Here is a 26,451-nt window from a genome sequence, read left to right on the forward strand (position 1 = left end):
CATGTAAGCACATGCACACACTCCCATTCAAGTCCTGGTGTTCTTGTTTGTACTGCCTCAAATGCTTTAAGTGACGGATCACAAGAGTACTCCCCGTGAAGCTTAGGAGAAGAGCAGCCTATCCCACTGGGTCTGTGAACATCATACATAAACATCATACATAAACTGCCTAATGCCACACTTCTCAGAATGTACCCCCTTATTAAGTAACACATTGATGTTTACCGTGTTTAGTTTCTCTAGTAGCAGAATAAATGCAGTCCCCCTGCCATGCAGGGGCCAGCCAGCTTTGCAGGTCGGGTCATGGGTGCATACGTAGACTCTTCAGTTTAACTGGCGTTGTCACTGTTACTGTTCTCTCACATTAACGAAGCAATGGCGGTATGGAAGTGAACGAACAGGGCTGCGTTCCTCCAAAACTTATTTTATTGATACTGTAGCCTTGTGCAAGTACGTATAAGTTTCACATGCATGGGATAGATGGCTTTTGATTTTTCCCCCAAGCACTTAAAAATGTAGTAATAATTTCTAGCGAGCAGCCTATACAAAAATGTAGGTTCTGGGCCAAATCTGCCTCCTAGGTTGAGGCGACATTTGCTATAAATATCAGAAGCTGGACCACAGAAGCTTGCCCACACTCAGCTGAATACCATCAGGCCGTTAGGGGCGGTGCACCATTCCTCTATCCAGAAGACAGGCCTGTGCTTTTCAGATCTCGCCCCATGCCCAACATCTGACTTGACTTCATCTGGAGTCACTTGTGTCTCCCAAGCTGTCCCTTCCTACACTCTGACCTCCTGAGTTTGTCCTGGGCTTCTTCTCACATCCCAGCATCCACCGCAGTGTTTGGTAACGTGTATATTCTCAGGGCTGTGGCTTGATAGATCTAGGTACACCCCTCTGTTTACTACTGAAATCATAGAAAGACATCGCTAACCATAAGGTATTAAGTGGTCTGAAGAAAGCAGAAAAGATCAAAATAGTTAAAGAGAATATAATGAAAGGGGAGCCTTAATGCTACCTGTGAGGCATCTGTGTGGAAGCAGAGAGAAGTGAGTTAGAGTTGTTCTTGAAGCTGGTGTCTGGGGCCGGTTCAACTTTACATGACTGGTCCTTTGTAACCTGCCCCTCTCTGGTTCATGCTCTGGCCCAGTGGTCCCTCAGGGTAGGTGGGAGGTCCTGTGCTCTAAGTACAGCTTATTTTCTTTCAGGGACACAGATGTGCACACGGTGGCCTCTCTATTAAAGCTCTACCTCCGAGACCTGCCAGAGCCTGTGGTTCCTTGGAGCCAGTATGAGGGGTTCCTGCTCTGTGGACAGCTCACCAACGCAGATGAGGCCAAGGTGGGTGGCTCCCTAGCTGACTGCCTTACTTAGAAGAAAGCAAAAAGCTATTGGTTTTCTAAAAGGGGTTCTAGTAGGTGAGAGAGGGGGCCACACCCCTTGGTAGGATATTTTGTCAGATTGATACTGCAGCAGCGGTGGCAGGCTGGTGGGGCTGGTAAACACTGCAAAGGCCTTGGGTATGACTACCATTCTTCCATTGGGTAAATGATGCAGTGTATTAGTTACTACCTCATTGCCATGGCAGAATGCCAGACGGAAGCGAGGTAAGGACGGCTCAGCTTCAGGGTACAGTTTGTGGTGGTGGAGAAGGCAGGGGCACAGGTTGCTGGTCATGCCGCATCTGCATTCAGGAAGCAGAGGGAGATGAAGGCCTGTGCTTAGCTTGCTTTCTTCCTCTTACCAAAGTCCGTAATTGTGGGCTATTCCTAGGAGCTCGCTGTCAGGATGGGTCTTCCCACCGCATCAGCCCTCTCCCGAAACACTCTGGTAGATGTATCTATTGGTCATTCTAAACCCAGTCAGGTTGCTACCTAAGAGTAGCCACCTGTGCATATTCTGTGAGGCTCAGTGTATTTGCTTAAACCAAGAGGATTCCATAGTGAGGCACTCTTATCACTTGTCCGTGTGCTGACCTCTGGCTACAAGTGATATCATGTGCACAAAATATAGTTAATACTGACCAGAAGCCAAAATCTTGATTTTTACATTTAAATCGTTCCATGATATTTCTACCATTGTCATGTCTGTGCGTTACAGGGCATGAAACTAATTTAGCTTTTTTTTTTTTTTTTTTTTTTTTTTTTTTTTTGGTTCTTTTTCAGAGGGGGCCTCCTGTAAATCCCCAACCCTTTTTTTTTTTTTTCATTTTTTTTTCTTTTGTAGTTGAGCAGTTTCTCTGTTCTTGGGTGTTTGTGATATAGTCTGAGTCACAGACAGGACACCTGGGCCAGTGAGAAAAATAGTTATTGGAGTTATTGGTGGGAGCCATGGTTCTAAGGATTCTGGCACAAAAGACTATTCTACATTTCAAAGCCAGGACAGGAAGGGAATGGATAGGAAGAGAGCGTCAATGATTCACCGACAGGGGTAGCTGTTTTCCAAGAGAAAACCAAGCCAGGCTGCATAGTCTGATGTGGGTATTTGTACCTGATTTGTGGGTATTGTAGGGTTGACAGAAGATATAAAAATCCTTGGTTTACAGGGGTGTTTCAGATCTCCTTTGTGAATAATAAAGCTTTAAAAATACCGAAAAAGAGTCATGCTACATACATGTCATCTCATATGCTGTCAGAGCGTGATCACAGACTCTGCAGGCAGCTGTGGTCCGCAGAGGGTCCTGTCCTTCCTGTCCATGGCACATGGGATCTCTGAATGGCCACATCTGGACTCTACAGCTATTGTACAATGTGAGCTGCCATCCCAGTGCCTGCCTTCCCGCATGGCCGGTCTGGCCTGCTTCCCAGAAGTTCTCAGCAGAATCACTTGCTCACTACTTCTAAGGCAGTTTTGAAATATTAGATTGTGATTTGATTGTTTATTGGATCTTTGCATCTCACTCATTGAGAACATTATCATGAGTGTCAGTTATCAGATAGTCAGAACTTACAGGAGCTCAAGGTCAGGAGGTTAGGAGGTCAGGAGTGGGTGGTTGACAAATAGACTTTCTAAATGCACGATACAAAAAAAAATATGATAGCTGGGAATATATCTCAGCTGGTAGGGTGCTTGCCTAGCGTGCACAGAGCCCTGGGTCCGATTCTTGGACCAGCACAGACTTGCGGCATACACTCCAGAAGTAGAGAGGCAGGAGAATCAGAAGTCGAAGTTCACCACTGACTACTTATGGAGTTCAAGACCAGTCTGGGCTTCAACTTTCTGAGAATTCATAGTTACTTCCAAATATTGTAACTCACAAAACCGTGGGAGCAGGAGAGACAACCAAAGTGCTCTTCCTATACAGATGGCGCCAGTTCTGCCTCTACCCCCATTGCCGACTCACAGGCAGTAGGCTCCTTTACCAGTGTCACAATTCTCTTCCAGGCTCAGCAGGAGCTGGTGAAGCAGCTTTCCATTCTCCCCCGTGACAACTACAACCTCCTGAGCTACATCTGCAGGTGAGGCCATATCAGAAAGAAGCCCCAATTGGAGAGGAAGGTCCCTAAGGCCACAGATTCTGGTCCAGAACTGTGGAAGCTCAACTCTATTTGCATATGATTGACAGAGTGCTTGTCAGGAACCCCTCAGATCCTGCACAAAGAATACACGCACTCCTTCCTTCAGACCTGCCCCAGGGCGTGCAAGAACCTGAAATGCCTGTTATCCCTGAAACTAACACCCGGGAAACAGTCATTGTAGGCCACCCTTTATATTTTCCTGCAGGCCTGAGGACCTACTGTGTGAGGTCCTTGTGGCAACACCTTGCGGGTGGACCAGCTCAGACATCTTCACCCCATACGCACCTCAATTTTGTCTTCCAAAAATAATGCAACGTAATTTCCTAGTTTTAAAGATGATTCTGACTTAACCTGGAGACCACAAAGAGACTAGAACTATTTGTAAATAAGGACCAACACTAGATGCAACCCCTCGTCCAGTATGTCTTCCTTCTCTTGGGTGTTTTATCTTCTAATGAATCTTCTCATATACCAGTGAAACTGCAGGAGAATGGTTTTATACCCATGAGAAGCATGTCCTTTATCATAAAATAAATTATTCCCTAATCTCATAGTTTTCATCATTTGAACATATAATTCTTATTTCTCCTAATTTTTATAAATACAATTCTTATGGAATAAATTTTATAAATAACCTACATTTTATGGTATTTCAGTCTACCCACTTTTAAATGCTTTTAAGAAATATCCAGAATTCCCTTACTGATCTGTTTAGATGTTTTTATTTTTCCAACAAATCTAGGGATTTCAGGCTTCTGATGAGTGAAAGTGTAGTAGAACCCAGAGCTGCTGAGCTCTGGGGTGAGAATAGGAGGTACCATGGATTAGCCCTCCGTGTCTAAGACCTCCTCACTGACAGTTTTTCCTCTCTGGAGACGTGGGTGGGATGGGAACCCGGAAGCAGGGAGTGATAATGGCAAATCACTGAAGCTGTCACACACCCATCTGAATTCTTGGAGTAACCTCTTCCTCCCAAGCAACCCCTGTTGTAAAATTCTCCACCTCAGCCTGCCCCGCCACGCCCACCCAACCCTACCCCATCCCCCACCCCCTGGCAGCTGAGCCATCTATGGCTCCTCATCTCTTCTTGGTCTGTGAACTTACAGGAGTTCACTCCATTCCAGAAACTTTAAGGGGAAAGAGCTAGAATACAACAAATGTACAAATGTACTGCTAAGTTCAGGATCTGTCTGTCTCTCTGTCTCTGTCTGTCTCTCTCTCTCTCTTGTGCGCATGCGCGCACGCGCTTTGCATTCCCATTGTCTAAGATGGGGTTTCCTGTTGCCCACAGATTTCTGCATGAAATCCAGCTGAACTGTGCGGTCAACAAGATGAGCGTGGACAACTTGGCCACTGTGATCGGTGTGAACCTCATCAGGTCGAAGGTTGAAGACCCCGCTGTGATCATGAGAGGTACAAAGTCTGATCCTTCAGGGGAGCGGCCCGCCGGAAGTGACCACGAGAACACTGCCCCTAGTGTCTGTTTGATGTTCTGCAGCTTACCCAGCGAGCCTGCCCAGCTTCCTCTTCCGACTTTATTAACAGCTCCCATGAGGTCGGCAGCTCAATGGTCACAGAGCACAGCAGTCTAACCTCAAACCAATTAACTAGTGTTCCCCAGTCGTTTTATGACTTTAACATACCCTCAGCCAAGAAGGACAAACAGGGTTTTGTTTTACAAGCTGGTTTCACAAAAAGGTTGCTGTACAACTAGGCTGAAACGCTTTCTAAGGCTTTGTCTTGGCTCAACGAGCAAAGGTCCTGGCCGAGAGGACTTATGCATGCATGTGGAGAGGAAATGTTCCTGACACCCATTTGCTTCAGGAGCAAAACAGATCATATTGAGGACCACAGGAGAGGAGAAGAGAAAGATATCTGCCCCCCCCCACCTTTGCCTTATTATTACACCCACTGTCTGCTAAAATCTGACGGAGAGAATACAGGTGGGAAGTGTCCTCAGTGGCTCATTGCTCACCCCCCTTATATATCTTTACTTTAGTTCATCCTCCCACTAAAAATATTCTACCCAAACAATTCAAAGGGCCCCATTAGAGCAAACGAAGCCTGTGGCTTTAGGGCCAATGTGAAAATACCCTCTTGGTGGGTGGTAACCCTTGAGTCCTTCCGGGCTCCTACTCCATGCACCAGCGTGGCAAATCTCTTCTTTCTTTCAGGGACTCCTCAGATCCAAAGAGTGATGACCATGATGATCAGAGACCACGAAGTCCTCTTCCCCAAGTCTAAGGATGCACCACTGTCACCCCCTGCCCAGAAAAACGATGCCAAGAAGGCTCCAGTGCCCCGAAGCTCTGTGGGATGGGACGCCACCGAAGACGCACCACTTTCTAGGACGGACAGCTTCAACAACACCGTAAGATGCCTGCTGCCCCTCGGTCCCTTCCTTTAGTCTGAACATTCGGGGCAGCTGTTTGGGGAGCCATGGATGATGCTGGGGCCATGTGTAGAGCTGGCAATGACCTGTCAGAGTACCTTGGGAAAGCCTGGGCTAGTGACACGTGTGAGAACTGTCCGCAGGCTGGCTCTTTGGGTCTTTCCTAAAATCATCTCCAAGACAAAATCCCAGGGAAGTTCGACAGAGGAAATAAACGCAGGATTGCATGTGCTTGGGTAAGAGCTGCTGATGCTCTGAGGGACAGTCCAGAGGGGACGGAGGGGCGTCTTGCTAATGATGGACGTGGTTCCTTTCTCAGAGCAGGGATGTGTCCGTGTAGCCTTCCTCATTCCCTGATAAGCTGCCTCTGCAGTGTCAGCTCCCCGCCTGGACAGAAGGCTTGGAGCACACGTTCGCAGAGTCACCAGACTCTGCAGTCTCCAGCGGGTAGACTATTAGAGGGCGACAACTCACAAAGGTCAAATATTTTCATGTATTTATAGGAACAAATGTTTTTTAAGAAGAATTTGTAGACTTTTTTTTAAATAGCAGCTTGATTTTTTAAAAAAAATTGGGCCAAGTAATAAAATTCAAATTTCTAGTTGACCAAGAGGGCTACCTATGATGTCGTTAAAGATGCCGGTTGGCAGTAGGCAGTAAACTGTGGTGGTTGTAGTTTTGTTTTAGATGGGTTTTGTATGGCCACATGCATCTTACCAGTGCTCTAAACTGAGTTATGATTTAAAGTCACCGAAGCGTTGTTAGTGAGTCACCCGCAGTCCTTGACAGCCAAGGTGCTGCTCCTTTGACAGTGGCCTGCAGTGACAGGACAACAATCTGTGCTGAGAAAGTAAATGGATCGGCTCTGGAGTCCACACCCCAACCCTGGGGGCAGTGTGTCACACACATTTACTTTGGTTGAGCATCTGAGGCAAGAGATGTTGCCCAAGGCGTCAGCACTAGCACACTCTAGAGCAGGACTTCATGTCCCGGGTCCTGTCCCCACTGCGTGACCACATGCTCCAAATGAAGCCCAGGACACCTCAATCCCTGACTTTCCCATCTTATGTGGGAAGGGAAATGGTTTTGTTTCTTTCATTTTCTTTCTTCTTTCTTCTTCTTCTTAATTTGGTTTTATATATAACCACGTGTTTCAAAAGCACCAAATCGTAGAAAGGAATTGGCTGACAAGTGTAAGGCTACTTAGGAGAGGAAGGGTTGGGAGTTATAGTCTACGATGGCAGAGAAGCCATGGCAGTGAGGGCTCAAGGTGCTGGGTGAAGCAGAGCAGAGAGATGGATGCTGTTGCCCAGCTTCCACTCTCCTTTCTCTTCAGTCCAGGATTGGTTCTGCCCACACCTCCATTACTCTTTCCGGCCCTAAGGAGAGTTCCTATAGTGATTCTAGAGTCTGGCAAGTTGAATCTTTTCCTCTCCAATCAATATAAGCTTGGAACAACACGGAGTCCCCAGCAGGAGACCTTTACTGCCTGTGAAACATTGTAAGGCATTTGCCAGCTTGCTGTTGCTGTTGGCTTCTCACATAGCCTATGTCGTGTTTGCGTGGTTTTGTCCGTCTTAGTTTTAGAGGTCATGAAAATATATTCAGTGGAGTTTACTGAACATCTCTTTATGGGTCCTGGACTCTTGAGTCACAACTGACAAAGCCTCCTAAGTTCGTGAAAGGCTTGGGATTTTCACACCAATCATGCAGATGATTTTAGTTCATGCTTCTTTTCTAGATCGTGAATGGCTAGAGTCTCTTAACCATACTATCCCTAACTTGGCAAATTATCACACAAGAAATTAACTGAGGTGATGTACTGAGGGTGTCACAGGTGTGTGACCCGGAAATATTTCCCTCCCCATCTGGAATCCTTATCTTAGGAGCAGGGCACACAGAAGAAAACAACCTCATTGTAACATCTATGGCTATCTTTTCCAGGCAAGTAGCCCTGATGCCACCAGCCCTACTGGACCACAGCCAGGTGACCAGCATCAGGAAGACAGTGGAAAAGCCCCCAAGGAAAACCCAGGAGACTGGAAGATGCAATCCCGTAAAAGGACTCAAACGCTCCCCAACCGGAAGTGTTTCCTGACATCCGCATTCCAAGGCACCACTAGCAGCAAACTGGAAATCTTTAAAAATGAGTTCTGGTCTCCATCTTCAGAGGCTAAGGCAGGAGAAGGGCACAGGAGAACTATGTCTCAAGACTTGCGCCACCTTTCCAATGACCAGAGGACTTCTACCTATGATAATGTCCCCAACCCACCAGTGTCCCAAGGGAACCCAGCAGGTGAACTCTCTCCCCCTGCCAGTGACTCTAAGAGAGATGCTCCTGTCAGCACAGACTCTGAAATGGAGCCTGGAAGCAAGAACTCTGGCGAGGATGACCCTGATTCTTTGCAGAGGACGGTCCAGCACCTGCAAAGGGAAATAGAAGCTCAGAAGCAGATGTATGAGGAACAGATTAAAAAGTAAGTCATGTGCAGAGCGCCAAGTGTACTTGACTTCCGTGTTTAGAAGGAAGGATATTGTCCCCACCTTCCAAAAGGTCACAGTATAAAATATTTCAGGGGACAGAGCAATCTATCTGTAGCAGCCAACCCTAATAAAGGACAGAGGGAGAGAGATGAGACAGGTAAGTTAATGACAATCCTACACGTCTGACGAGATCCATGGAAAAGTAGCTATGAAGCCCACGTGGTCTCAAGGGTGAATATGTGTAACCGAGTTAGGGACTTTCCTTCATGCTCCCTATTGGTGTATGCTTTCAGGCCTGACCGTCTCGTATTGAACAACAGTTGGCCTGCTGGTCTTTGTGTAGGGTGGAGGTCTTGTGGGCTCACCCTATTCGCGTCGTAATGTTTACATTTGGGCGGCCATGTTGGTGAGGCTTTAGCTTCTGCATGGTAGGAAACAGGATCCCCAGGCAAACCCCCTCCTTGTCTGACTCTTAACGATCTTTCTCCTTCTTCCTTCACAATGTTCCCTGAGCCTCCGGTGTGGGAGTGTTTTATAGATTTATCTACTGGGGTTAGGACCCACAACTCTGCATTTTGATTGGTTGTGGTTTTCTGTGATGGCTTTTGTTTCAAAGAGGGAAGCTTCCTTGATGAGGGGCGAAGGCTACTCTTACCTGTGGGTGTCAGGAGAAATTAGATTGTTGTTAGGGATTATGCTGGTTTAGTAAAGTAGTGGTTATAGTTTTCCTCTGAGATCCATGACTTCACTAGCCCTCAGCGGTTAGCTAGGCTTCTGTACCAGGCATGGTTTCCCTCTTGTCGGGTGAGTCTTATGGTTAACTAGCTGATGGTTACTGCTTAGGTGTGTGTGACACTACAGCACCTTTAGGGTCGTCATACCATGTTAGTCATTGTGGTGGTTCCCTCCCCATTTTTCTTCCTTCGAAAATTCTTTCTCAGAGAGGTAACCTTGTCCAACTTGACACACAGGAAACTTGTCATAATGAGAATAATAGCCTTTCATATTTATGGATACTTTTATTAAGATTTAGGTACCAGAAAGAAAGACTGTTGTGAGTCTCTATCTGTTGTTTCATAAGGGAGGATGATGGCCCTTGAGCAAAACATGTTCTTTGTCTGATAACCTGAAATCAACCATTTGTGGAGTTATATGACATCTGTGACACCTTATCAGGTAGCAAATCAGTCTCAGAGAAGGCTCTCAGTGTGCCCTAGCCTGAATGCCAGTGAGGAGCAAGAGAAGGATTGCCATGGAGACGTCTGCTATTCCCAAATACATCAATCAGGGTCTCTGAGTCGCCCGTTAGCCCATCCATGGCAGAGGAAGGACAATTAGCAGATTGGCAATGCCTTCTAATTCAATCCACATAGGAAGCACCCCATTTATCAGAAGAATCGGGGGCTCCAGAAGTATCAACACATTCTTGAAGGCCACACATCTGATTAGTGCAAGGCTGGGTTTTGAACCTTGAACCCAGGTCAGCCCGGCTCTCAAGTCCACGAAGATTCTACTCTGCACTGCATTCCAACCCAGCATCCCACTTTCCCCAAGCCAGGAGGGAGTTAAAAGCCGGAGAAAAGATTGAATCTATAATGTGAGGCTTTCACATTATAGGAGGAATGAGGAAAAGTACCGTAGGAAAAGCAAGACAGACAGGGGCAGGCACAGCTCTGATGGTCCACAGAGAGCCAGCCCTTGAACACAGAACCTGAGGCTGTGTTCCCAGATGGGAACTCATGTCTGCAGATGATCATGGGGAGGCTGCTTGGGGAGGAGGGGAGATAGTAGTCACAGAATGAGCTTGGGGAAGAGGGCAGCACCCAGAGGATGACGTTCTGAAGCAAATTTCCAATCACACAAATTGAATTTCACCCACAGATCAGAAATTTCCTCCCTAGGCTTGAATAATAGACTGTGTTCATCCACTTCTAAGGTTTAGTTCCACACAGCTTGGGAGAGCACCTGGGACTGTATTGGATTTTAGCCAGTAGCAATGAATGTCATGAAAATTCAGGAAACTTATAGTTCACCTACCCCAAGCAGGATTTAGAATTATAGTGGAATCCCTGGTCTCCAAAGTATGTTTCCCTTCACTTTTCCAAATCCTGGCCCCAGGAGGGTCTTGGCTAGGAAGGGCTTCGGTCCAGGATGCCTACCCACTGGAGTAGAGTAGAGAGGCACCGTGTGCAGAGATGTCGAGGGTCTAGAATGTGGAGAATCCATAACTTAGTAGCTGAACTAGGCAGAACACAAGGTGCTACACAGTGGAAACACAGATCCATTACAGATGGTTCCTTCTTTCAAACATTTTGTCTGTTTAAAGATATGATACAATACATAAACTGACACGAAACACAGTAACCCAGGAGGTGTCACCAGGGTTAACACCTTAACAGCGGGGCTCTGGGTGCTTTGGGAATTGGAGTTTTCTGTGACGTCTTCTACTGGAAGGAAGAACATACACAAGAGGCAATGGCTGGACTGGCATCGTGTGTCTCAGAAGGGCAAAGGGACAAGAGGTCGTGAACGTGGGTGGAGGGCCGTGGAGGAAGGGTTTAGAATTAACACTCTGCTGTTCCCTTGGTTTCCCTCCTTGCAGCTTGGAGAAGGAAAATTATGATGTCTGGGCTAAGGTGGTGAGGCTCAATGAAGAACTGGAGAGGGAGAGGAAGAAATTCGAGGCCCTGGAAATCAGCCTTCGAAATGTGGAGCGCTCCCGAGAGGACGTTGAGAAGAGGAACAGAGTCTTGGAAGAAGAAGTCAAGGAGTTTGTGAAATCAATGGAGAAGTCCAAGACAAAGACCGATGCTTGAGGGTTTGAGTCATGTGACAGGGAGAGTCAACTCCACTCCATTTCTTCATGTTCCTAATGAGCAGGAAGCAGGATCACCTCCTAGGATGGACAAGGTATCTGAGGGGGTGTACCACAATCCTGAGCAAGTAAAGGGAAGATGAGAGAGCAGGAACTCGCCAGGACACCTGTGACCATGTGCTGTGCTCAAAGGATTGTGTTATTCCACTGTGGGAAGAGTGAACTGTAGTCTTCCAGTGCACGACCAGGTCCAAAGGAGACATTTAAGGTGTGTGACATCTCAGGACCCCAGGCCAGAGCTAGGCAAAGGCCTCAGTTTTTCGTTTTCTATGTGGCTGACTTGTGTGGTCAGATGGCTCTGGTCAGCTCTGGAACATGGACAGAAAATGATACTTAGCTCTCCAGTGCTAACCAAGTGAGGGCTGCTTGGAGAGGCTGGACTGTTGGAACCAGAATCAAATAATATTTATGAAAGCAAAATTGGTGGGAAAAGTATATATTCAAATAAAGAAAACAGAAAACAAGAATTGAGCGAGGATGTTGACAGTCTATGAAACACTTTGATTAGAATTAGTAAAAGGGGGTTGGAGAGTTGGCTCGGTGACTAAGAGCACTGACTGCCCCTTCAGAGGACCCAGCATCCACACTGGCTTAGAACCACAGTAGCTACAGTTCCAGGAGATCTGACACCCTCTGGGAGCATCATATATACATATGGTGTGCAAAGAGATATGCAAGCCAACACCTATACACATCAAATAAATAAACACATACATAAAAACAGTAAAAGGCATTTCTGCCTGAAGCAGGTGGATCTTTTCTCATGGTCCATGGCTGTGTGACCAGGGCTGAGTTCCATCCTGAGTTACCCTCCAGTGGATCAAACTTGTCTGGAAGGCCTAAGAGCAAAGGTTTCCAACTAGGGGTGACTTTAAGAGTGTGGATTTGTACAGTGCAGTCAGGATAACTGGTTATTATCATCATTGCTTTTGCTGTTACTTCACCAAAATGAAAATGAATTTATTTATTCTTTAGAGGGGGATCAGGCACTATTATCTGTTTTCTCAATTATACCTAATGTCACCTGCCTTGGCCATGGTTTATTGTTCAAAGTGGAAAAAGTACAGATAGGAGGCCCCAATGCCCTAAAGATGATTCTAATGGAGGAAGGCTGTGTAGAGCATCACCACAGCACACAGCATCTCCACAGCACACAGCATCACCACAGCACAGAGCATCTCTACAGCACAGAGCATTACCACAGCACAGCACAGCACAGCACAGCACAGAGCATCACCACAGTACAGAGGATCACAGCACACAGCATCACCACAGCACACAGCATCACCACAGCACACAGCATCACCACAGCACACAGCATCTCCACAGCACAGAGCACACCACAGCACACAGCACAGCACAGCACACAGCACAGCACAGCACAGCACAGCACAGAGCATCACCACAGCACACAGCATCACCACAGCACAGAGCATCACCACAGCACACAGCATCACCACAGCACAGAGCATCACCACAGCACACAGCATCACAGCACACAACATCACCACAGCACACAGCATCACCACAGCACAGAGCATCACCACAGCACACAGCATCTCCACAGCACAGAGCATCACCACAGCACAGAGCATCACCACAGCACACAACAGCACAGCACAGCACACACAGCACAGCACAGCACAGCACAGAGCAAACAGCACAGCACAGCCATGTGCACAGGACAGCAAGCACAGCACAGCACAGAGTTGTTTTGTACCTCCAAAGAAGACAGAGTGAGAGGCACTGTTAAGTGGAACAGCGTGGGTGGTGTGGTGTGTGTGTGAATAAAAGTGCTCACAAACCCGTGTGACTGTGAAATCCCTGGGACCCATAGGAGAAACATAACAAAGTTGTCCTTTGACATACATGCCTGTGTAAATATATAAAATATATATATATATATATAGGAGAGAGAGAGAGAGAGAGAGAGAGAGAGAGAGAGAGAGAGAGAGAGAGAGAGAGAGAGAGAGAGAGAGAGGAGCAGTAAAACATCAGGTTTCCTAGGAACTTCTCTTCTGTAAGTTGTAGTCACACCATGGCACCATGCACAGGCCATCCGATTTGAATGGATGAGGGACTGAAGGAGCTCTGCTGGCACATGTCCTCTCTCATTGGCGGAGCAGTGTTGCAACTCCACATGGGATATTTTTCCTAAAACACAACGAAGGGTCCCTGGAGTCTCTTTCAAGGTCTGAAATATGGGAGTGTGGATTTGGCAGAGCCGGGCTGAGCAAAAGTGCTGTGTTTGAAACCCTTCCGGCTTCTGACCTAGCAGTGCCTCTCCCCCTTTTCTCACTGGTGCTGAGACAGCGGCGCAGCAACTCCACCTTTGTTAAAACTGGGCACGCAGGAGAGGGATCGGGACTCACATAAGGTTCTGTCAGGTCTGGGAGTCCCTGCCTACAGTAGAGGATTGTGGGAAATAGACTCTTTTCCAGCTACACCCCCACTTTCCCCTGTTTTCTCTTGTGTCAGCCTTGCCCTGGCCTCTGCCTACCACACTTCCTGTCCCTCCCAGGATTGGGCATGCATTGGTGAATATTTGTTGTAAGTGGAAGGCAAACGTGGTGACGTAGTGCTGTCTGTGTGTGTGTGTGTGTGTGTGTGTGTGTGTGTGTGTGTGTGTGTGTGTGTGTGCAAGGCTTTGTCTGTAACAATCTCCTCCTGGTGGAGATTTGGGCAGGCTGGGAACCTGGGGAGAGCAAGTGTGGCATTCCCAGTACAGAGCCTGCAACACCGGGATATAAGGAACGAACTCAGTTGGTTCCTCAGTGCTAGCTGATGAACTTCCTTCAGCTCCGCTCAGGGAAATAGGACTCAGGAGACAGCTAGAGACTGGTAAGAAAGGAGACAAAGAGCTTCGGCAACTGCTGGCCGGGGTCCACAGGTTCAAAGGAAGATGCATGAGTATGCACACTGGGTAAATGTCTTGAGTTCCACCACTTCCTGTGCAGATACCAGCAAGGACCAGGCCATGTGCTCACCAGGGAGCCGGGGAACACTTGGAGGTTGATACTGTCACTAAAGTGGGTGGCTTTTAAAGGCATCATAAAAGGAGGAGGGGTTTCCCAGAATGGAGTGCTAGCTGTGCCAATCCCAGCTGGCATCTACCTGCAGCAGTAGACAGGGAAATTGAGGAACATGAACTGACCGACCAGTGTTTCCAAAGGGGAGGTGGGGAACCTACAACCCTCAGAGATTCTTAGCATCTTTCGAGGACTCTTTCCTTCTAAACCTCAGTTGTGGACTGAAACCCACTGACAGGAGCTTCTGAGTCACAGTTCAAGTGTCTCAGCTGGTCTTCAGTATGAACTGGAACTCCAAAGAAGAAGGCTCTAATGCCAGTGAAGGAATGGACTTGCTAGCAAGGAGAGGGCAAGCCGGCAGAGAGCAAAAGCTTCCTTCTTCTGCGTCCTTATATAGGCCTCCAGCAGAAGGCATGGCCCAGATTAGAGGTGGTCTTTCCACCTCAAAAGGTCTGGATTGAATATGTGTCTTTCCATCTCAAGATTTGGATTAAAGATGTGTCTTCCGATTCAAGATCTGTATTAAAGGTTTGTCTTCCCACCTCATAGATTAGAAGTAGATCTTCCTACTTCAAATGAAGCAAAGTCCCTTCATAGGTTTTTGGGTTTTAGTTAACTCCAGTTGTAGTCAGGTTGACAACCAAGTACACTTGTACACTTGACAGCCAGTACACTTTCCCGTCATTCAGGCTGTGAGGTGGGGAGAGCCACCCTAAGTGTAGGAGGTACCATTCCGTTGGCCGGAGGTCTGGACTGAATACAAAGGAGAAATGACCAATATTTATGAGCTGTTTTATGAGCCATCTCTCTACGGCTGACTAAGGTAAGAACTACCACGGCCACTAGAGGGAACACTTGGCCCATACTGCACACTCCGGCCGCGGCCTGGAATCCAGAGCCAGGGTATCTGGCCAGCTTGGAACAGAGGACAAGAGACCAGAGGCTACTCCCATGCAGTGTGAGCTCTCCTGTGCAGTGTGAACTCCTCCATGCAGTGTGAGCTCTCCTGTGCAGTGTGAACTCCTCCGTGTAGTGTGAGCTCTCCTGTGCAGTGTGAACTCCTTCGTGCAGTGTGAGCTCTCCTGTGCAGTGTGAGCTCTCCTGTGCAGTGTGAACTCCATGCAGTGTGAGCTCTCCTGTGCAGTGTGAACTCCTCCGTGCAGTGTGAGCTCTGGGAGTCCTATAACATGACAGCCGTTTGGCATAAGGCGTGTGGAGTCACTGCTCAACCTTCCTTCCGTAAACTCCTAGGTTTGAAGAGCAGAGATGCAGATGTGTTTATTAGTAACATTATCTTGCTAATATTGGCCTCATTACTCACCTATGAGACCCAGGCAGTGTCTGTGTCACTGCATTAGACCTGGTACTTTGGAGAGATCTAGGTATGTGGAAGTTAATGATACTGGGGATTCCCAAACTGTATCAAGAGCAAACTTAGAGGAGCATAGTGCTATTTTGCATTACATTTTAAAATGTACTTTATTATTTTTATTAAGTGCTCATGTACATGTGTGTGAACGTGTCCTTACGTGCTACAGAGGACGTGTAAAGGTCAAAAGGCAGCTTTTAGTTGTCCGCTCTCTCCTTTCATGGTGGGATCAGAGGAGCAAATTTAGATCATCACGCAGGCATGGGAAGGAAGCACCTTTACCCACTGAGCCATCTCACCAGCTCTCACTTCTGAGAGGAATTCAGTGACCCTTGACACCCACAGAGGGCGGGGAGGTAGTCTGCTGGCTGTGTGTTCTTGTAGCTTTGGTTGCCAGCCTTCCTTCCAGCAGAGCAAGCATCACACACACAAAGCACACGGACAGAGAACAAGAACGGCAATGCTTAGCCTAAGTTCCAGGTCTGAGAAATCACACAGAACACAGCAAGAGCTCCCAGATGGTGGTTATTTACAGACGAGAGTCTAGGGCCATCGCTTTTCCTTCCATTTGCATGTATCTATTCAGCTACTAAGTCACTGAGGCCTAAGTTATTAAAGCATAGATAGCATAGATGATTCCAGAGAGAGAGAGAGAGAGAGAGAGAGAGAGAGATCTGTCTGTAGAGGTCCATGGTAGATACGTGGAAAGGATCTTCTGGTGCTGATGAGGGGGCTTCTGATGATGGCCTGGAGAGTTATTACTGTGGGTAAAAAGCAATGTGGAGAAGAGTTGGAGTCGGGCCAAGGATTCTGGAGGATAAATGATTACTCTGGAAGGGACATCTGTCAAACAGAAGTTCCTGGTCTTTATTGCTTAATTTATCATGCCACAGGCCAGGCTGCTCACCACCGGTAGCCTGTGTAGCATTGGAGACGTTGTGAAGAAACAGAGCTATATATGTAAGGCAGAAATTCCAGGCTTGTCTCCATGTTAGGGGTATCCCCAAAAGAACTCTTTTAAAAGACAGCATCTCACATATCCGAGACTGACCTTGTGCTCACCAGGTAACTGAAGAAGACCTCGAACTCCTGATCCTGCCTCCGCCTCCAGAGTCCTGGGATTACGGGTGTGCACCACTTTGTTTTATGTGGTGCTGGGGACTGGACTCAGGAGTTCCCGTGTGCCGGGTCAGTTCTCTACCAACTCAGCCACACCCCCAGCCTTTTGTATCTTGAATCTTCTACATTTTCCCTCATGGATACCGAAATCTTTTCTCAGTATCATTCTCGAGATCGGTAGGTTTGTGTGTTTAATCTTGGCTCCTTTGCCTTGCCATGGGGATGAACTAAATTGAGCTCGCTTAGCAAAGAGGCAGGAACAAACAGGGAATCTACATTGCCCACTTCATAAGGCTGTCATGAGGATTAAGCAAGGTGTCACCCTTGGAACTCTGCCTGGCACTTACTAAGAGCTTTAGTAAGTGTTAGATACTATTTTTTATTTTTATCTTAATCATTTTTATTCTGTCTCATCACCCTTTGCTGTGACAGCCAGGCATACTGAGTAACCCTTTGCGTTCTCTCTGGGGCAGGCTTGCCATACATGCTATACAATGCGGAAGAGGGGACCTTATTTTCCACAGAACCTGCAGGGGCAGATGAGTGCTGCAAATGGACAAGTGCCTCAGGGCATGAGAGCATAAAGGACTTAGAATACCCATAACACATACAATGGGTTTACAATACCCTTGACTGAAATGGGCCTCACCGACAGCTGGTGATGCCCTGGAGGGATTGTGGACTACAGGGCCTGCTTGGGTCACTCCCTTACTCCATGGTAGTTAGGAGAAGTAAAGAAGGCAGGAAGCAATGAGAATTCTGCCGAAGAGTACCACAGGCTATGGGACAAGCATTTACAACATGAGCCATGAAGGACATTTCAGATTCCCACACTGACAGTGTATTCATCAGTCTTGGTCAACAGAACCGCCATTCAGAACCAGCAGGAATCCCCCACACCTTCCTTCCCAGGAGAACTGCTTCTTCATGAAGCCAATCGGTTTTGTTACTAAACGCATTTCTTGAATTCATTCTTTCCTGACTTCAGGCACCTGTACTACCTCAGACTAGATCTTTATCTCACTTTTTACCTCCTTTCTTCCCCTGACCTTCCTTCTCTCTCACCAGGGGAATCTGGAAATTCCGGGAAAGAGACGGTCAAAGAGTCTGAACCACAACAGGCAGCCTCTGGGTCTGAAGTCACTGACCCACAGCTGTCTGGCTCTGGAATTCATGTGGGCAGCAGGAAACGCTGCCAAGTGTGTGCTGTGAAGAGAGGGGCTGCTTCTCTGACAGGCTGAATGACTTGTATAACGAGACCAGGTTTGGGGGCATCTCCAGCCATTCTAACTCTGGGAATTCAGGTCTACTCTAGGCAAACAGTGTTTTTAACAACTTGGCAGGTCAATAAGAATACCAGGCAGTAAAAGAAACCGTGTATTTGGGAAGACGCATATCAATCTAGAGTGTAGTGTGTTACACTGGGCAGGCGCAGAGGCCCATGTGCCTAAGAATTGACCTGGTCCCAGGGTTCAGAGACTGTGCATGTGGAGACAGGAAAGATTGTACAGGTATGGAATTCCTACCGTAGGGAAGGGAAAGAATCATGCCTCCAAGAGAGGACCAGGGGATTCAACTTCCTCCCTCACTCAATTTAAAAATATTCTGGACTCTGGAAATAAGCAGAAGTGTTTCCCAATGAGACACCTTTACCTGATACCAACAACTTCTCTGAGGCCAACTCTTCATTACTTTTAATGCCAGGATATGTATCCCATAGACTGATGTGTTCTAGCAGCAGCAGTCCTTTGCAGGACAACTTTTGAAGAAACATCGTATTTATCTTTGATATTCATTTATCTATCCATTGAACAAATAGTTCTTGACTCCTATTCTACCAGGCACTGCGCTGGGCATGCAGTGTTGTGTGAGCGGTGAAAAGTCTCGGTGCCAGCCTTAGGGTAAAACCGAAACTTTAAGAGAATGTTTCAAGTTGAATGGCGTGACTTGTGGGCGCGGTAGTCAGCTCATGCTTCGGTAGTTCCCAGCCAGCCTGCCGTGAAGATGTTTCCTGGTCTCGGAGATCCATTCAGCCTCTCCAGGACGAAACTAGATGGAGTTTGAAGCCACATCTAACACAAATACTTAAATCTGAGTACTCAACAGGTGATAAAATGTTCTCAAGTCACCTGACCAAGAGCCAAACCCCACTTAACCGGTCATAGTAGAGTCTTGAGGAGAGATGCCAAGTGCCAAGACAACTAGGGAACGGCAATGAGAAACACACCAGGGAGCCCACTGAGACTGTGCTGTGTGTTCAGACACAGACCACTGAAGCCTCTCTCGCCATGACATCAATTCCCCTCATCTGTACAGCACTAAAGGAAATAGCCACCTCCGGTCCCAATTTTCTCTATGAATATGAGTTAACTGGAAGCCAAGAGGTCCACACAGAGGTCCACAATAAACCCACGGATGGCACTATGCTTCCTATAACCCTGACGCTCTTTTTCTTTTATTGTTTGTAAGTGAAATGTCTCTGGACATCAAAGGGGGGATTCAAAAAGAAATAGAAAGGAACTGTGAACCAAACTTGATTTCTGGAGGATAAGAAGGAAGACCTGAGGGGTAAAATCACTCCTCCGAGAACCATGCCCACATTTTTCTACCTACTTGGGGGGTCTATGGGAGCTATTAGCTGCGTTTGCATAGCCGAGACCAAGAAAACTGACAAGCCAGGGAGGAAAGATCTATTTAGCTCATGGTCTTAACAGGACTCATCTATGGTTTCCTGGCTCCGTATGTTTGAGTCAAACATTGTGGTAATAGCAGCACATGGCAGATAATAGCTGTTCATATCAAGTGGGAACAGACAGTAACAAGAAGTGGCCCAGTAGTCAGTCACTGGAAAATACCAGAGATTTCTCCTGTGTCTCCTTCTATGGGACTTTCACTGCCAGAGACCATTTCAGACCAATCCCTTGCCCTTCCAGAGTGCCTACTCCAGGAAGCTGAAATGACTTTGCTGTCATTGAAAGTGTTCAAAAGGAGGTCTCCAAGGACTCTGATGAACCCTGCTACACACACACACACACACACACACACACACACGGGGTGGGGGAGGCAAAGGGGAGCAGAGAAGAGGAAGTTTTATGAAGAAGCTCATCCCATTAAAACCAATAATCAAGGTAAGTTGGGGTGTTGCTAATTCACTTGGGTAGCAAGCATGAAACTCTGGCCTCCATCCTCAACCCTGCATGAAGCAGGCGCAGGGCCACACACTCGTAGTCTGAGCGCTTGGGGGATGGAGCTACAGTTCAGCAAGTTAAAGTCACCCTCAGCTGTATGGTGGGTTTGAGGTCAGCCTGGGCTACATGAGACCTTGTCAAAAACAAATGTATGAATGTATGATAAGCCCTTCCCTGTGGGAAAAGAATAAAACCACGTCACAGGGAATCTGCATAAACCGAGGCAGTCAGAGCCTTCAGCGGAGGGAACAGGCCTCACTGGTGATGCCCTGAGGTGGCTCCTGTGGCCCTCACTACTGGCACAGGCTTTTATTGAGGATTATCACCGTTAATCCTCACACTTGCCCACGAGGCTGGCACTTGTATTCTCTTGACAAGGTAATGCAGCCGTGAAGAGGCAAGGCTAGGGTTCAAGAAGAACAGGCAGGCTCCTTTGCTCGGCCTCTTACCTCAGAACAGGAGACCAGGGAGCACGCCATGGCGGGGTGGACATCTGTATGTTTCCAAAAGCTCTGGAACCGGTGGGGAATCTCACTTTTCCTCTCCAGCCTCCTGGTAAGATGAGCTTTGAAAGGCGTTGGGTAAAATACTGTCAAGTACTGAAAGTTTCAGGAATCCTCCGTTTGTAAAACTGTGGCCAGCAGATTTGAGGGTTTTCTCCTCTCCTTTCCCCTTCTTAATCCCACCTCTAGTTCTTCTAATTTTGCTACTTTCCGTGAGGGTCACAAACATTTGTCCCTATCACATATATTTAGGAATACCAATAACAGCACCCTAACAGATACACCCACAGGGAGAACAGAAGAAACATTCAAGCCCACTTTGTAACGGCATCAGCCTCAGAAGTATGCAGTAATTAAACTTGGATCTGCTAGGTCACAGTGAAAGATGATCTGACCTCTCGAGGTTTCTCTCAAGGGTTTTAGGTTTGTCCCGTGTGAGGGTCGGGTGAGTGTTACTTGCTGAAGGGGACTGAAAAACTAAAAACCAGAATAACATGAGGTACAGGTCTTCATGGCAATTGTTTCTGTCTCAAATGCCAACCCTGTTCCTGTAGGAAGACATGGGTTCAAGTCTAAGGCTTCCCCTTTAAGAGTTGGAAACCAAACTACAGGAAAAGGAGGAATTTTTGTATAGCCCCTCAGCTATCAGTGACAGCCTATAGTTGTTCCAAGGACCTGCCTCTTAAGAAGACTCCTCTTTTTACAGGAAGGTCCATAGATTCACATTTAATTTCCTTTCAATGTGAGGACACAATTTGCTTTTATGCTTTCATTCTCTCTCAGAATTGGCAGTGAAACGTTCCAGATGTCACATGAAGTGTGACGATAACATAAGGAAATGTGTCAACATTTAAACTGCTGGCGACCAGACTGATTTGGAATTGTCAGATAGTTGACAGTTGACAGTTTGGAATCAGCCTGAGTAAACTAGTGCTGGGGGCTGAAGGAGAGTCATTGTAGCTAACTCTCAGGACTCGCTCCTGTGTTTCTGGATTCAAAGAGATTCATTGTAGCTAACTGCTCAGGACTCACTCCTGTGTTTCTGGATTCAAGGAGATTCGTTGTAACTAACTGCTCAGGACTCGCTCCTGTGCTTTGAGATTCTGCCAGGCATCTGGCATCTGAGAAACTGTCCCCCCCTCCTCCCCTGAAGTTTCCGTTTACCGTTGAAGAGGATACGCAGCTAACTAAGCAGACTTCGAAAATATTTCCCTTTGTCAACTGCAAATTCATACATAGCCAGATTTTCTTTACAAAGTGTATTCAAAATAAATGCAGCATGTGGGATGCTGCCACACCTACCTGCCTCCCAGTCAGACATTTATAAGATTTGCAAAATTGTGGAGCAATGCCAATCCAATCTTACCTCTCTATCAACTTTGATTTGCACATTTAATGTTACCAAAATGAATTATTTATATGTATATGTAATGAGTTTGTTATTATAGATTAATGATTACATTTTAAAAATTAGCTCTTAGCATAATAAATATCGAAGGAAATAACCCTTAAAACTTTCAAACTCTTTAAGGTGAGTAATGGAATATTTAAAGGGATCAAAGAACCCTGAGAAGAAAGTGCTTCAGAACTTCCTACCCTACATGACATGTATATGACCAAGAGTGGTTTTTCCTTGCATGATCAGGAAACTTCTCTTCCTCAGAGTAAAGTTAAGGGAGGATAAAAAGGTTAGAGAGAGGAGGGATGGAGGAAATGACATAATTGTATTCTAATTTTAAAAAAATTGAAAAAAATTGAAAAAAAGAAAAACCAAAAACTTTTCCTCTGATGATTGCAATTTACAACCTAGCTCAAAACAAACAAACAAACAAACAAACAAACAAACAAGCAAGCAACACCTGGTTATGCCTGGTTAGAGGAAGGACCATTGCGTCAGTGGTAGAATCAGGGTTCTCAGCAGGCTCATTGGGGCTTTAAGGATGCTGGTAGCACATCAGTGTGAAAAACAGACAACTGCTTAGAATGGGGTGGGGAGGTCAGGAAACATCCGCCCAAAGCCTGACTGTCAGCTGCAGCTAAGACTCAAACAGCAAAGTGAATCAGAGCAGTGGGAGGGTGCGTGTCTCAAATGATTAGATAGAAAGAGAGCAAGTGAGATAAACCAAAGAGCAAGCATTCATGTGCGTTGTGGAATTCTAACTGACGGAGTCAGATTGAAAAGGTCTCAACTATTTTATTTTTAAGATTTATTTTATTTATATGAGATGCCTTCAGACACACCAGAAGAGGGCATCGGATCCCATTACAAATGGTTGTGAGCCACTATGTGGTTGCTGGAAATTGAACTCAGGACCTCTGGAAGAGCAGTCAGTGCTCTTAACCACTGAGCCATCATTCCAGCTCCAAGTCTCAATTCTTAAATCCCCCATTTCTACTTTATCTTTACAACTGGGAGATCTTGTCATTTACCTGGATTGTACAGCCATGCTCTCCAGTGTCATTTCTATTATTTGCCTGGCTCCTGGGATTGTCTATTCTGACAGCCCATGAAGAGCCCTGGAATCCTTTGATGGTCTAAGGGGTGGGAGCTGTAATCAACGCCAGGAAAACAACTGTACAGTCTCAGAGCCACAAAGACAAGGAGTCTGGCACCAGGGCCTCAGGTCAGACTGAGTCACTGGGGAGCTGGAGTTAGCTAGTGACATCTAGGTCCTCCCTCTAGGCATTCATCTTAAGATTCTATGTAAAAACCGAAGTGGTAACTTTAAGGCATTTAAGTTGGCCGTAGAAACCAATTAGCTACCACTGCAGGTGACTGATTAATTACATCTAATTGGTGATATTGGGGCTTTGGAGTTACCAGATTTCCAGCAATGCCTTGTTTTGGTATCTGTGGGATGGCCATGGGGAGTGCTGCTTACAGTGTCCCCTCAATATTTGCCCTGCAGAGATCTCTTATCCGGGGCTGACTTTTAATATCCAGTCACCGTTGGCCAAGTTCGTTGAGTAGAGCCACTTCCTCAAGTGTCAGCTCTGGAGCCAAAAACATCCATCAGTGATAAGACGTTGTCATGGCGAACCACAACAAAGCAAAGGTGACAGGTCATGGGACTCGTTACTGTACGTCCTAGGGGATACACAGCCGTCAGTCTTGGCTTTCTCCGCACAGAGCTTTTCAACACCACGCCCTGGGCTGTCTCAAAAGCACTTTGCTCTTCGCTTTGCAAGTCCTCAAGCAGACGGCACTCGATTGTACCGTGTGGCTCCTGCATAAAACAGAACATTATTTGCTGGGTTTATTTGTTAATACCTGCCATTTTGTTCAAGCATGTTCACCAAAGTTTGGGACAACAAGAATTGTAGTACATAGAATTTGGAATTCATTGTTTTATGCCTCATCAGAAAGTAAGGTACTGGGCAGGTATCAGGACAAAACTTCACTGAAATATCCTGTTTGCATGAGGCTGAGGCTTCATATTAAATGATGAGAAATCTAGTGTTAGGATCGATACTGGTACTGATTTATTGGTGGTGGTGATGGTGGCGGCGGTGGTGGTGGTGGTGACAATTTTGTACTTCCAAAAAGGAAAATTCACAGACAGACAGACAGACACACAAAACACACACACACACACACACACACACACACACACGCATGCACACCGAAAGGGGTTTATACCTCTGGCTTGAGTGTATTTTTAAGATGTTTTTAGGTTACCAAGTATTTAAACTAAAAATTGTTTGACTTAGAGAGACTGTTATGCTATTAGAAAATTCCATGCCTACAAATCTTCTATAAAAGTTGATTTTTGTGACTGTTATCTCATGTCTGATGTATCTCAATTTACTTAGCTGATAGGTAAAATGAAAGGGAGAAGGGGCAGCTGTCCCTCAGGTCAAATGGAATGAGCTGTGCTTCAAAGGTGTGGTCCTGGAGTCTGGTCCTTGTATTTGGAAACAGAAGAGACCTGAAGGTTGTAAGTGTAAACCCCCAACCGGGAAATCTGGGGTGGGAAGAAGTGGGTGATCGGGACTGATGGAAAATGGTAGGACCTTAGGACCCTTTTATTCACATGCGTGACCTGTGTGCCTGTCACCGTCTTTTGGAGATCTCCTAATTCCTGACTGAGTTTTAGAGACCTCCCTGAATTCATCTGCTTGCCCATCAGCGGGAGGCAGAGTTCTGTTCTCCCCCTTTGAGTCTGAATTGGCTTAGTGACTCACACGTTCCCAAAAGGATGCTGAAGTGGGGAAGGCTTAGCCTTTGAGGAAGAAGATACACTCTTGGAGCTTTTGGGCTATCCCCAAGGTGGCCTTGTGGAGAGAACATGGAGAGAAAAAGATGGAGAACCCCCACCCCCAAAACTCTATCCCAGGTGCCTTGATGGTTTCTCTGCCACCATCAGACCAAGGACATCTCAGAGAAGTCCCCTCACAACTGAGTCAACCCAAGGTTTATGAGCAGAAGAAATGGTTGTCATTATCTATGAGCCTCCTGGGTGTGGCTTGTCACACTGAACGGCTCACAATAACTAGATACAGCTACAGGCAAGACTGGGACATTGATACACAAGAAGCTGGGTTGGACACAGCAGGGTCAACAACTTGCCTTCGGGCCACTGGCCTCCTGCAAGTTTCCGAAGAATTCACCAAGGAGAGAAGCTTGAAATGAGGATGTGAAGTGACCCGAAAAGGTATCAGGAATTCCTGGGTTTGTAGTGTTGTGGTCAAGCACATCTCTACCTCTAATCTCAAACGCTCTTCAGCCTTGAGCGCTGACTGTGGGTCCTCCAAAGAGCCCCTCAGGAGTGCACGGGCAATCTTCTTTCCACTCCTATAGCCTTCTGAGCCATCGTGCGCAGGCTGCCAGATTCCACAAATAAAAAACGTGCAATTAAATCTGAACTTGAGGTAAACACTGAAGTCTTTTAGAATAAGTACGCCTTGTACAATATTTGAGAAGTGTTTATAGTAAAAACACATTATTTATCTTAGGTTGAGTTTCACTAGCCACTTGGAACTGATGTCTGACCTCACGCTGCGTCAAACCGGAATGTTATGCTTTGAGGCTATGTCTAATTCTCACAAGATTTTGTAAAATAAATAAATAAATAAATAAATAAATAAATAATTTTTTTTTGCAAAAACTTCAAAAAAGAAGGAAAGAATAAAACATGTGACAGTTGCAGCAAAAAACGTATCAGAGGTCGGTCTCATGTAAATATTATGTTAATTAAAACAGATGGAGCATAAACAAAATAACTTCAGGGGGCTGGTTTCTGTTCTGCCTGGATCTCTTAATATAGTAACTCAATTCCCATCCTGTTAGCGCCCTTTCCTTATCAAACGTTGAACCGGGTGTGAGGAAGTTTAAATTCCCAGCGATTGGAGAACGTTCTTTAAACACTTGCAACAGATGGTCTCTTGCCTGAAAAGCACTCTTCCTTTCGGGGATGGGGTGATGAACTTGGCTATTTCAGGAAGATGGCTGTGGTTCATCCTTAGACAGCAGGGTTTTCTCTCTGAGGGACACTCCTCCCAGCCCATCCTTCTGCTGAGTTTGCCCACAGGGCAGAGGTCTCATTTGCACACACCTTAGGCCTCACAGGGAATACAGAGAAAGGAGCCTGGTCAAGCCTCCTCAGAGAAAGTGAAGTCACCTTACGGATTTGTAAAGGTAAGCTTCATTGAGAAGGTGTAGCTGATAAAGTCAGACGACATACCACCATGGCAGAGAACTCGAGGAGGAGGAGGAGGAGGAAGAGGAGGAGGAGGAGGACCATAACAACGATGACAGCAACAATGACAGCAACAACAACAACAACAACAACCACAACAACCACAACAACGTGTCCTTTCTGCCCCTTCCGAGGTTCTTGGTCCACTCTGGCAGTATCCATGGTGCCTCAGGACTTTTTGCTTTTAACCCCTCACAGCTCCTCAGTTCTATGTCGCCTTTTTCCTTATACTTTTATCTTTAAACAGAACTGTCTGTTTTGCAGAATGGTTC

General features: G+C 46.4%; 1 protein-coding gene across 1 annotated transcript in view; it reads left to right on the forward strand.

Annotated features, from left to right (window-relative positions):
• Positions 1-11,739, forward strand: part of Arhgap25 (Rho GTPase activating protein 25) — a 75,629-nt gene extending 63,890 nt beyond the window's left edge. The window contains exons 6-11 of the mRNA XM_032906153.1: positions 1,212-1,344; positions 3,388-3,461; positions 4,813-4,934; positions 5,696-5,892; positions 7,858-8,390; positions 11,000-11,739. Coding sequence (XP_032762044.1) covers positions 1,212-1,344; positions 3,388-3,461; positions 4,813-4,934; positions 5,696-5,892; positions 7,858-8,390; positions 11,000-11,213 — 1,273 coding nt within the window. The 3' untranslated portion in view covers positions 11,214-11,739. The remainder of the gene's footprint in view (positions 1-1,211; positions 1,345-3,387; positions 3,462-4,812; positions 4,935-5,695; positions 5,893-7,857; positions 8,391-10,999) is intronic.
• The last annotated feature ends 14,712 nt before the right edge of the window (positions 11,740-26,451 follow it).

Source organism: Rattus rattus, chromosome 6, assembly GCF_011064425.1.
Source record: "Rattus rattus isolate New Zealand chromosome 6, Rrattus_CSIRO_v1, whole genome shotgun sequence".
Lineage (NCBI taxonomy): Eukaryota > Metazoa > Chordata > Mammalia > Rodentia > Muridae > Rattus > Rattus rattus.